The sequence below is a fragment of the Jaculus jaculus genome, chromosome 2 (assembly GCF_020740685.1).
Source record: "Jaculus jaculus isolate mJacJac1 chromosome 2, mJacJac1.mat.Y.cur, whole genome shotgun sequence".
NCBI lineage: Eukaryota > Metazoa > Chordata > Mammalia > Rodentia > Dipodidae > Jaculus > Jaculus jaculus.
The window spans coordinates 74,567,249-74,580,300 of NC_059103.1; the positions used below are offsets into that span (position 1 = coordinate 74,567,249).

Sequence of the window (13,052 nt, forward strand, 5' to 3'; positions counted from 1 at the left end):
CTAGAGTCCATCTAGCAACCATGATAACTAGAATGCAAACTACCCCAGTATGTTCTATTTCCCTAAAGTTCTATTTTAGAACCTTTACTCACCCACCCTAGAGCTGTGCCTTTTTTTTTTTTTTTTTTTCGAGGTAGGGTGGTTTCACTCTAGTCCAGGCTGACCCATAATTCACTATATTCTCAGGGTGGCCTCAAACTCAGGACAATCCTCCTACCTCTGCCTCCAGAGTGCTGGGATTAAAGGCATGCACCACCACACCTGGCTAGAGCTGTTTCTTGTATGAGCAGTTGGCGTTGTATTTGTATAATTGGTGTTGGGTACGGGAGCCTGCCAGGCCACTCCATCCACTTGGCATCCCATTGGCTCTCACCCCACCCACCTTCAGGCTGCCAATAACTCAGTTCACGGAACCTCCAAGCATGCCTGCCAATTCTCATTTTACTTACTATATATAGAAACCTTTATAAGAGGATGTGATAATTAATCTTCGTTATCAACTTGACAGTACTTAGAATCACTATGGAAACAAATCTCTGTGCATGTCTCTGAGGAATTTTCTAGATTAGGTGAATTGAGGGAGGAAGACCCACCCTAAATGTGGGCTATGTTGCTCCAAGGGCCAATCCTGAACTGCCTAAAACGTAGAAGGCTACTTGACTAGTTCCTGATTGCAAATACAATGTGACTGGCTGACATTTCTGCTGCCATGCCACCCGTGTCATGATGGATTGTGACCCTTCAACAATAAGCTGAAATAACCCTTCCACATGATCAAAATGCATAATATATATACACATACACACAAAGTTGTCAATGATATTTATGTATTTATTTGCAAGGAGGCAGAGAAAGAGAATAACAACATGCCAGGGCCTCTGGCTGCTGCAAATGAACTCTACACACATGCACCATTTTGTGCATATGGCTTTACATGGGAACTGAGAAATTGAACCTGTGTCACTAGGCTTTACAGACAAGCACCTTAACCTCTGAACCACCCCAAATATATTTTTAAATGATATGTTTTTAAAATTTTTTAAGTTAAAGCTGGGTGTGGTGGTGCATGCCTTTAATCCCAGCACTGGGGAGGTAGAGGTAGAAGGATCACCATGAGTTCGAAGCCATGCTGAGACTACATAGTGAATTCCAGGTCAGCCTGGACTAGAGTGAAACCCTACATTGAAAAAAATGAAAACAAACAAAGAAGCAATCTTCAAGTTAGACAAAATTACTCTTTTTCAACAAAGGAACATAATTCATAAAAATAAACTAAATCCTTCCTTGCTTAAATTGCTTTTATGTTGTTGTAGCAACAAGAAAAGTAATACAGATATTTATGACTTCCGGTTAAGATGGCGGCGTAGGTACCACGCCAAAGCAGCCTGGGGGGGGAAAGACCAAAAAAAACTCAGCAAAATACACACTTTTACTAAAAAGTGAGGTGTATAGGAAGTTGAGGCGGCAGCGGAGAAGTGGAAGGGTTATAGAGCATCCAGAGCCTGCACAGGCGGGAACAGCGGCTCCGGGGCGGCTCGGCTACCCGCCGCAACCGCGGAGCGGCAGAATACCGCCGGACTCTCGGCTCGAGCCGCAGGACAAGCCAGGTGCGGGATTTTCCCCTCACACCGCGCTCTCCGCAACTCGGGAAACGTGAGGGGAGAGCGGCAGCGAGCAACGGAGGGAGGAGCAGACCGCGAGGTAAAAGCACACGTGGAGAAGCGATACAACCAGAGCAGCCGCGGCTCCCTCCCCTCCCCTGCCGCCTGAACCCAGCTCCAGCGAACACAGCAGCGGCCCGGGACCCGGCCACGCCAACGTGGGCTGACGGCCGGACCCAAGCAGGAGCAGAATTCGGCAGCAACTTCAGCGGTTCCAGCACCGGTACCAGTGGCCCCAGCAGCAGCGGACACAGGAGCGGCAGCGGTGACAGATCCCGCAGCAGCGGTAGACACGGCAACGGCAGCTTCAGCAGCGGTGGGGGCTCCAGGGGTGGCACCTACAACAGCTGCAGAGGCGGCAGCAGCGGCTCAGTTTGCCCCGTAGGAAAAGCAAGTGCCCACCTCCAGAAATCAGAACAGCAGCCCGACGACCCAGGCAGCAACTTGACTGAGACCACAATCACCCAAGGTAACTGGGATTGCACCAGGGAAGGGTCTCACTTGGTCACAAGCTGACTTGGATACCTCAACAGACCAGAAATCTAAACCTCTTTGTTGATAGAGGATCTGGTCATTATAATAACTACTCTTGCATACATACTCGGGGCTGTTTTTGATGGAATGGGTACAGTGTTTAGCTAAATTTTAGAATCTACCAGTATATTATTCCACTCAGCCTGCTTGAATACTCCTATAGCAGGGAAACTCAACCCCTAAGAACATCTTTGTAGATACTCTGAGAGTCTTAAGAGCCACACCTAATACCTTAAGGTCCTACCCTGAAAATATAGTACATCAAATCAATTGATACAGCTAAGAATACACAGCTAGCTAGAAAATCCAAGCATTAACTTAATCCAAGATGCAAAAATATATACATTATAACACAAGAAACACTAAAAAGCAAGACGATATAAATCCACCTAAAAGTATTAATGCATCAGAAATGCCCTCCAGTGAGAAAGAGTTAGAGGAAATGCCTGAGAAAGAGTTCAAAAGAATAATTATAAATATGTTCAAAGAGGTCAAAGAACACATGAAAACAATCAAAGAAGAAATCAAAGAGGAAATCAAAGAGGAAATCAAAGGAATCAAAGAAGAGGCAGGACACCAATTTAATGAAATAAAGAAGGCAATACAAGACATAAATAGAGAAATAGAAATAATAAAGAAAAACCAGTCAGAATTACTAGCAATGAAGAACACAGTTAATGAAATAAAAAACTCTGTAGAAAATCTCACCAGTAGGATGGATGAGGGAGAGGACAGAATATCTAAGCTAGAAGATCAGGTGGCAGACCTAATGCAGTCCAACAAAGAGAAAGACAAACTTATAGAAAAGTATGAGTGGGAATTTCAAGATATTCGGGACACTATGAAAAGATCCAATATAAGAATTCAGGGCATAGTAGAAGGAGAAGAATTCCACTCCAGAGGCATAGTAGGCATCTTCAACAAAATCATAGAGGAAAATTTTCCCCAAATTGGGAAAGAGGTGCCAATACAGATACAGGAAGCCTTTAGAACCCCAGCCAGACAAAACCCAGAAAGAAACTCTCCTCGCCACATTATACTCAAACTTCCAAACACACAAACCAAAGAAAAAATATTGAAAGCAGTTAGAGAGAAAAATCAAGTTACCTACAAAAGCAAGCCCATCAGGATTACAGCAGATTATTCAACACAAACTTTTAAAGCCAGAAGGGCCTGGAGTGATATATTCCAAGTTCTGAAAGATAACAACTGTCAACCAAGGTTACTTTATCCTGCAAAGTTATCCATCCAAATAGATGGAGAAATAAAGACATTCCATGACAAAAGCAGGTTAAAGGAATATCTGAAGACAAAACCAGCTCTACAGAAAATACTTGATAGAATCCTCCATGCTGAACAAAAGGAAAAGCACACATATAAGGAACCTAGAAAAAACCAGCCATACTCAAATACCAGTTAACAGAAGAGAGCACAGGTAGAACAAGTAACACACACACACACACACAAATGGCAAACATAAATACACACCTTTCAATAATATCTCTTAATATCAACGGTCTCAATGCCCCAACGAAAAGACATAGATTTGCAGACTGGGTTAAAAAGCAGGATCCTACAATTTGTTGTCTTCAAGAAACTCACCTTTCTACAAAGGATAGACATTATCTTAGGGTGAAAGGTTGGAAGATGGTGTTTCAAGCAAATGGGCCTAGAAAACAAGCAGGGGTTGCTATCCTAATATCAGACAGGGTGGACTTTAGTCCGAAGTTAGTCAAAAAAGATAAGGAAGGTCACTTTATATTGATTAAGGGCACACTCCAACAGGAGGACATTACAATCCTAAACATATATGCACCTAACATGGGGGCTCCCAAATTCGTCAAACAAACACTATTAGAACTAAGGTCACAGATAACACCAAACACGGTGGTGGTGGGTGACTTTAACACCCCACTCTCATCAATTGACAGGTCATCCAGGGAAAGAATAAACAGAGAGGCATCTGGACTAAATGAGGTCATAGAAGGAATGGACCTAACAGATATATACAGGACATTTCATCCAAAGGCTGCAGAATATACATTCTTTTCAGCAGCACATGGAACATTCTCTAAAATAGACCATATATTAGGACACAAAGCAAATCTTAACAAATTCAGGAAAATTGAAATAATTCCTTGCATTCTATCTGACCACAATGGAATTAAACTACAAATCAGTAGCAAGAAAGGCTATAGAGCATACACAAAATCATGGAAACTAAACAATACACTACTAAATGATGAGTGGGTCAATGAAGAAATCAAAAAGGAAATCAAAAAATTTATAGAGTCAAATGATAATGAGAACACAACATACCAAAATCTCTGGGACACAATGAAGGCAGTTCTAAGAGGTAAATTTATAGCCTTAAGTGCCTATATTAAGAAATTAGAAAGGTCGCAAGTAAACGACCTAATGCTTCGCCTTAAAGCCTTGGAAAAAGAAGAACAAGGCAAACCAAAAAGTAGTAGACGGGAAGAAATAATAAAGATTAGGGCAGAAATTAATGAAATAGAAACAAAAAGAACAATCCAAAGAATTAATGAAACAAAGAGTTGGTTCTTTGAAAGGATAAACAAGATTGATAAACCCTTAGCAAATCTGACCAAAAGAAAGAGAGAAGAGACACAAATTAATAAAATCAGAGATGAACAAGGTAACATCACAACAGATTCCAGAGAAATTCAAAAAATTATAGGGACATACTATAAAAGCATATACTCCACAAAGTATGAAAATCTGAAAGAAATGGATGATTTCCTTGATCTATATGACCTACCTAAATTAAATCAAAATGAGATTAATCACTTAAATAGACCTATAACAAACATGGAGATCCGAGCAGTTATCAATAATCTCCCAACTAAAAAAAGCCCAGGCCCGGATGGATTCACTGCTGAATTTTACCAGACTTTTAAGGAAGAGCTAACACCATTGCTTCTTAAGCTTTTCCAGGAAATAGAAAAAGAAGGAATCCTACCAAACTCCTTCTATGAGGCCAGCATCACCCTGATACCAAAACCAGGCAAAGATAGAACAAAAAAAGAAAATTACAGACCAATCTCCCTCATGAACATAGATGCAAAAATTCTCAACAAAATATTGGCAAACAGAATACAAGAGTATATCAAAAAGATCATTCACCCTGACCAAGTAGGCTTTATCCCAGAGATGCAGGGATGGTTCAACATACGCAAATCTATAAATGTAATACATTACATAAATGGGTTGAAGGACAAAAATCACATGATCATCTCATTAGATGCAGAGAAAGCATTTGACAAAATCCAACATCCCTTCATGATAAAAGTCCTACAGAGACTGGGAATAGAAGGAACATATCTCAATATAATAAAGGCTATTTATGACAAGCCTACAGCCAACATATTACTAAATGGGGAAAAACTGGAAGCTTTTCCACTAAAATCAGGAACAAGACAAGGGTGTCCACTGTCTCCACTTCTATTTAATATAGTTTTGGAAGTCTTAGCCATAGCAATAAGGCAAGAGACACACATCAAAGGGATACAAATTGGAAAGGAAGAAATCAAGTTATCATTATTTGCAGATGACATGATTCTATACATAAAGGACCCTAAAGACTCTACTAGCAAGCTGTTAGAGCTGATCAAAACCTACAGCAATGTAGCAGGATACAAAATAAATACACAGAAATCAGTAGCCTTCGTATATGCTAACAACAAACACACAGAGGATGAAATCAGAGAATCACTCCCATTCACAATTGCATCAAAAAAAATAAAATACCTTGGAATAAACCTAACCAAGGAAGTAAAGAATCTAAACAATGAGAACTTTAAAACACTCAAGCAAGAAATTGCAGAAGACACTAGAAAGTGGAGAAACATCCCTTGTTCCTGGCTTGGAAGAATCAATATCGTGAAAATGGCAATCTTACCTAAAGCAATCTACACATTTAATGCAATCCCTATCAAAATTCCAAAGGCTTTCTTCATGGAAATAGAAAAAACAATCCAAAAATTCATTTGGAATCATAAAAAACCTCGAATATCTAAAATAATACTGAGCAACAAAAAAGAGGCTGGTGGTATCACCATACCTGATTTTAACCTATACTACAGAGCCATAGTAACAAAAACAGCATGGTACTGGCACAAAAACAGACATGTACATCAGTGGAACAGAATAGAGGACCCAGATGTAAGCCCAAGTAGCTATAGCCACCTGATATTCGATAAAAATGCCAAAAATACTCATTGGAGAAGAGACAGCCTCTTCAGCAAATGGTGTTTTGAAAACTGGATAAATATCTGCAGAAGGATGAAAATAGATTCTTCTCTCTCGCCATGCACAAGAATTAAGTCCAAATGGATTAAAGACCTTAACATCAGACCAGAAACTTTGAAACTGCTAGAGGAAAAAGTAGGGGAAACCCTTCAACATATTGGTCTTGGCAAAGACTTTCTGAATACAACCCCAATTGCTCAGGCAATAAAACCACAGATTAACCACTGGGACCTAATGAAATTACAAAGATTTTGCACCGCAAAGGACACAGTGAAAAAAGCAAAGAGGCAACCTACAGAATGGGAAAAAATCTTCGCCAGCTATATATCTGATAGAGGATTAATATCTAGGATATACAAAGAACTCAAAAAGTTAACTAATAAGGAATCAAACAGGCCAATCAAAAAATGGGCTAAGGAGCTAAATAGAGAGGTCTCAAAGGAAGAAATACGAATGGCATATAAGCACCTAAAAAAAATGTTCTACGTCACTAGTCATCAGGGAAATGCAGATTAAAACTACATTGAGATTCCATCTCACTCCTGTCAGATTGGCCACCATCATGAAAACAAATGATCATAAATGTTGGCGGGGATGTGGAAAAAAAGGAACCCTTCTGCACTGCTGGTGGGAATGCAATCTGGTCCAGCCATTGTGGAAAACAGTGTGGAGGTTCCTAAAGCAGCTAGAGATTGATCTACCATATGACCCAGCTATAGCACTCCTAGGCATATATCCAAAGGACTCATCTCATTTCCTTAGAAGTACATGCTCAACCATGTTTATTGCTGCTCAATTTATAATAGCTGGGAAATGGAACCAGCCTAGATGTCCCTCAACAGATGAGTGGATAATGAAGATGTGGTACATTTATACAATGGAGTTCTACTCAGCGGTAAAGAAAAATGAAGTTATGAAATTTGCAGAAAAATGGATGGACCTGGTAAGTATTATACTAAGTCAGGTAACCCAGGCCCAGAAAGCCAAGCGCCACATGTTCTCCCTCATATGGGGATCCTAGCTACAGATGACTGGGCTTCTGTGTGAGAATGAAAATACTTAGTAGCAGAGGCCAGTAAGTTGAAAAGGAGACATAAAGGGTGGAGAAAGGAAGGGAGGAGGATACTTAATAGGTTGATATTGTATATATGTAATTACAATGATTGTAATGGGGAGGTAATATGATTGAGAATGGAATTTCAAACGGGAAAGTGTGGGGGTGGGGAGGGAGGGAATTACCATGGGATATATTTTATAATCATGGAAAATGTTAATAAAAACTTAAAAAAAAAAAAAAGAAAAGTAATACAAGCCGGGCATGGTGGCACACACCTTTAATCCCAGCCCTCAGGAGGCAGAAGTAGGATTGCCTTGAGTTTGAGGCCACCCTGAGAATAAAGAGTGAATTCCAGGTTAGCCTGGGCTAGAGTGAGACCCTTCCTCAAAAAACCAAAAAAAAGAAAGAAAGAGAGGGGGAGAGAGAGAGAGAGAGAGAGAGAGAAGGAAGGAAGGAAGGAAGGAAAGAAGGAAGGAAGGGAGGGAGGGAGGGAGGGAGGGAGGGAGGAAGGGAGGGAGGAAGGGAGGGAGGAAGGGAGGGAGGAAGGGAGGGAGGAAAGAAAGAGAAAGAAAAAGAAAAAGAAAAAGAAAAGTAATACAGGGCCAGAGTGCTCATGACTGCGTCTGCTCCACTGATCAGTGGCTGTTTCCTGAAGTGCATCCTACTTCCCATAAGCACCACCATTCCTAGTGCCTCAGAGTGTTCATAAGAAGGACTGCACAGGGTCCTTGGCACAGTCAGCTCTCCACAAACCTTCCTGAACTACTCTACATCTCCCACCCCAAAAAACATCTACTTACCTTTCAATTGTCATCTTCTCATTTCCTGCTTCCCCACAGGCTCTTTGTTTCAAGGCCCTTCCTCCACCCAGTCTTTCCACACTCAACCTAGATTTATACTTTTTAACCCTTCAGACTGGGCTTATTAATACTACCTTCTCTGATGATTACCAGTTTATTGCCTCACCTACACATAATGTTCCAGAAAAATCACTAGATGGCTTTGCCAACCTAGTAGTTTTTCAGGGACACCTAAAAAAAATAGTGGTTTGTCAACATGGTAAGTGCCCAGACAATAACAAATGAATTGAATTTTACAGGATTCAAGAAAAGTAGACAGGGCTGGAGAGATGGTTTAGTGGTTAAACGCTTGCCTGTGAAGCCTATGGACCCCGGTTCGAGGCTCGGTTACCCAGGTCCCACGTTAGCCAGATGCACAAGGGGGCGCATGCATCTGGAGTTCGTTTGCAGTGGCTGGAAGCCCTGGTGCGCCCATTCTCTCTCTCTCCCTCTATCTGTCTTTCTGTCTGTGTCTGTTGCTCTCAAATAAATAAATAAAAATTGAACAAAAAATATAAAAAAAGAATAAAAAGTGTTTGGTAAGTTACAAACACTAAAAAAAAAAAAAAGTAGACAGTCAGAGATGTGCACTCTCAATTTAAACTGCTGTAGTAATTAGGGAATAAGGTTATTTAAACATGTTTCAGCTCTTTACTTACCACCTTTTGCTTTGTTATCTACCTCATCACCAGGAAGACCCAGCTTTCTTTCCCCAAAGTCAGGTCCCACTGACTTCCAGGGTATTCTCTGTGACTTTTCATGTTTCTTGTGGGCAAACAGCAAGGAGGAAGACACAGACTCTGATGAAGAGACTGTGTAATCTGTTAGTAGATCCATGCTGCTCCCAGTCAGCCAATTGAATGAGCTCCTTCCATCTGCAACATAGGAAAAGAACAGTGAGGATACTACCACCATACAGCACAGTTTGGGCCCCAAGACATGCTGAGGTACACCTGCCAACACTGCAGCTCTGCAATTACCTGTGGCACTGGGCTGAAGCAATTAGGTCCTTGGTGTGGGACTCAAGTCAGATGAGGAACCTGATCCTTAGTGTCCTCAAGTGTATAATAACTGGTATCTCCAGCAACTGGGATCATCACAACAATAACATTCTATATTTACAGTGAGCCCATCACTCCTAAATTTTCCAATTGTGATTATTCAAATAGATTCACTCTCAGAAACATCAGAATATGCAAGCTTGTTTGGAGGCTCTAGCAGGGGAGCATAGCTACTCATATGCCCTTAACAGACTGGTCCTCCGCTATTCTGGGAAGGTGAGCATGCAGCTTCAGGAGGGATGCACATGGAGCATTGAGGGAGGAAGGGGACACCTGCCAAATTAACACTGGAAATTTATGGGTTATGGGGTAAGAGATGTTGCAGCCAGATCAACTTCACATCCCAGAAACACCAGAATATGAAACAAACTATGTAGGGAAAAAAATTATGGGGTATTCATATGATCATACATACATTTACACTCTATCCTAGGCTGGCCTCAAACTTACAGCAATCCTCCTACCTCACCCTCCTGAGTGCAGGGACTCAAAGGCATGTACCATCACACCAGGCTTGGATTAATATATAATTTTTTTTCTTTTTGGTTTTTCAAGGTAGGGTCTCACTCAAGTTCAGGCTGGCCTGGAATTCACTATGTAGTCTCAGGGTGGCCTCAAGCTCACAGCGATCCTCCTACCTCTCTGCCTCCCGAGTTCTGGGTTTAAAGGTGTGCATCACCACGCCCAGCCGATTACAATGTTTTTAAAAATTAATTATTTATTTTGAGGGGGGAAGAGATTGGGTATCCCAGGGCCTCCTGCCATGGAAAATGAACTCTAGACACATGCACCACTTTGTGCATCTGGCTTTACATGGGTACTGGGGAATCGAACCCAAGATGTCAAGCTTTGCAAGCAAGTGCCTTTAACCACTAAGCCATCTCTATAGCCCTGATTACAATATTTTACTCTGTAATTTATACTTTGCAGATCAAAGCAAATAATCCATCAGAGAAAAGAACATTAGTAAACTACAGACATTAGTAAATGAATTTGGGTTAGCTTTACTTTGCTATTGAGATGTTTTAAACTTGACACACTAAATAGTTTTATGGATAAAATCAAAACCAAATAAAATAAATGTGTATATACTCAAACCATCCCTGCATTCAAAATAATTCTTTTCTCCCTTAAGAAAAAGTGGTAAAATACTAAGTAACATTTGCCATTTCAAGAACTTTTAAATGTAGGTGGAATGCAGTGGCATTAAGTCTGTTTACATAACCACCATCCATCTGCAGCACACACTTTCTCAAGTAAAGTTCTATAAATCACTAAATGATATTCCAATTTCCCCCTGCCCTAGCCCCTGACAACCACTCCTCTACTTTCTCTGAGGATTTGACTATGCAGAAAAACTTCTCTCTTTTTCTCTCTTTTTTTTTTTTATTTTGTTTATTTGAGAGAGAGAGAGAGAGAGAGAAAGAGGCAGAGAGAGAGAGAGAGAATGGGCACACCAGGGCCTCCAGCCACTACAAACAAACTCCAGATGCATGCACCACCTTGTGCATCTGGCTTACATGGGTACTGGGGAATTGAGCTCAAACCAGGGTACTTAGGCTTCACAGGCAAGCCTCAATCACTAAGCCATCTCTCCAGCCTTTCTCCTTTGACTGACACATCTTCCTTGTGGTCCTGATGATTTTGTGCCATCATTTTATTTCCTCTCACAAAAAGTTGGTGCTCTGGCAATACATACTGCTACCATGAACCACAGCACCTTGTCACTGGTTACCTGTAGTTTGTGTAGGAGTGAAATCATACTGCTGCTGGGTGGCCCGCACTTGCCTAGTCTTCAGCCCCTGATCTTGGAGAGAGCCTTCCTGGATTTGGGTCTGGAGAGTGTTTGGAGAAGCCTGGGTCTCAATAAACATTGGAGTAAGAACAGTACTTCGAAAACGCCAGTCAGGATCAATGGTATATTCCTAAAGGAAAAAAGTTTCATAGGAAAATATGTTCCTTCTATATAGCAACACTGAAATACTTAATATCCAATAGTACCATTATAGCAACATCAGCAGACATGTAGTCATTTTATATCTCTAGGAAAAGCAATTAAGAACCTCTCCTTCCTTCCCACAGCCAAGGATGACTTGATTCTCCTGTCTCTACTGCTGGTGTCCTGGGATTACAGGAATATACTTCTTTCCCCACTTATATAGTGATAGGAATCAAACCCACGACTTTCACAGGAATTAAAACCTAGGGTTTTGTGCATGTTAGGCAGCATTGTACCATTTGAGCTACACCTTGAACCCATGCGTAGTGGTCTGAATGTAAATTGTCTACAGCCTCAAGTGTTTTTTCTGTTCATTTTTATTTATTTATTTGAGAGTGACAGAGAAAGAGGCAGATAGACAGAGAGAGAAAAAATGGGCAAGCCAGGACTTCCAGCCACTGCAAACGAACTTCAGACGCATGTGCCACCCCTTGTGCATCTGGATAATGTGGGTCCTGGGGAATAGAGCCTCAAACTGGGGTCCTCAGGCTTCACAGGCAAGCGCTTAACTGCTAAGCCATCTCTCCAACACGCCTCAAGCATTTTTAGTTAAGCCTCCTACTTCAGCCCCAGCTGAGGGAATCTTCAGCAGGTAGAGCCTTGCTGGAGAGGGTGTGTCAGTAGGGAAGAACCTTGAGGTTGATTAGTCTAGCCCACTGGACGTTCAGTTACCTTCACTCTAGCTGTTCCTCCTTGCTGATGGTGTGTGAAGAAATGAGCCAGCTTCCCTAGAAAACTGTAAGCCTGAAATAATCATTTCCTCCCATAAACTGTTTCTGGTCTAGTGTTCTATCCTAACAATGAGAAGATAACTGCTACACCCTGGAAGAACCTTTCTGAGTATGCATGTATGTTCATATGAATAAGGGAACACACATGCCACAGCACACATGTGGAGGTCGGAAGACAACCTTGAAATGTCAGAATTGGCCTTCGACCCTAATTTGGGAAAGGGTCTCTCCTTGTTCACTGTTCTGATCGCCAGGCTAGCTGGCCTATGGACTGGCACATTTTCCACATACACATGAGATTTTGGCTCCTCATGGGTCAGCCCCCTGCATCCCTGAACCACTCACACTATGACCCCCGGATTGGTGACAAGGACCACCCTGATGGGATATGTGATCCACACATAGGTTACCCACATAGTCCAACCCTCTTCTTCCCCAACTCTCTCTGCTCTGTGATCTCTGTCTGGAGGCATGTAAGTCTGGCTTTCCTGTATCTGGCTTGGTCAGGTAAGGAAGAGCACTGTTCCTTGTCCTGGGTATTTTTTTTCTTGTCTTCTATCTGTCTTATGCTCTGGAGTAACCTCTCACTTGAATCATATGTATGATCTTCCTCTAATCCCTGAATTTACCACACGTGTATTTCTTTCACATTCTAGAACTACCATGTGGGCATCATCCCTAAACTGTGATTCTGCTACCTGTGTAATTTCTCTAAACGTGGGTAACAGTGGGTATAACTCTCTTTATTACCCACTTCTCATCTGAATTTCCTCACCTCTGCTTTAGTACTCTCCATTCACCAGCTCTTCTTTTCCTTTGCCCTGTGACCTGACCTGAGCATTCATGTGAGTCTGTCCCTCCTTCCCAGCCTGGATGGCACCAGCATGGCTGGGAAGGG

General features: G+C 41.7%; 1 protein-coding gene across 1 annotated transcript in view; it reads right to left on the reverse strand.

Moving 5' to 3' along the window:
- Prkdc (protein kinase, DNA-activated, catalytic subunit) overlaps positions 1-13,052 on the reverse strand; it is a 263,909-nt gene that overhangs the window by 85,124 nt on the left and 165,733 nt on the right. Inside the window, exons 57-58 of the mRNA XM_045144399.1 lie at positions 11,160-11,349; positions 9,023-9,238 (exon numbers count right to left, since the gene is read on the reverse strand). Coding sequence (XP_045000334.1) covers positions 9,023-9,238; positions 11,160-11,349 — 406 coding nt within the window. The remainder of the gene's footprint in view (positions 1-9,022; positions 9,239-11,159; positions 11,350-13,052) is intronic.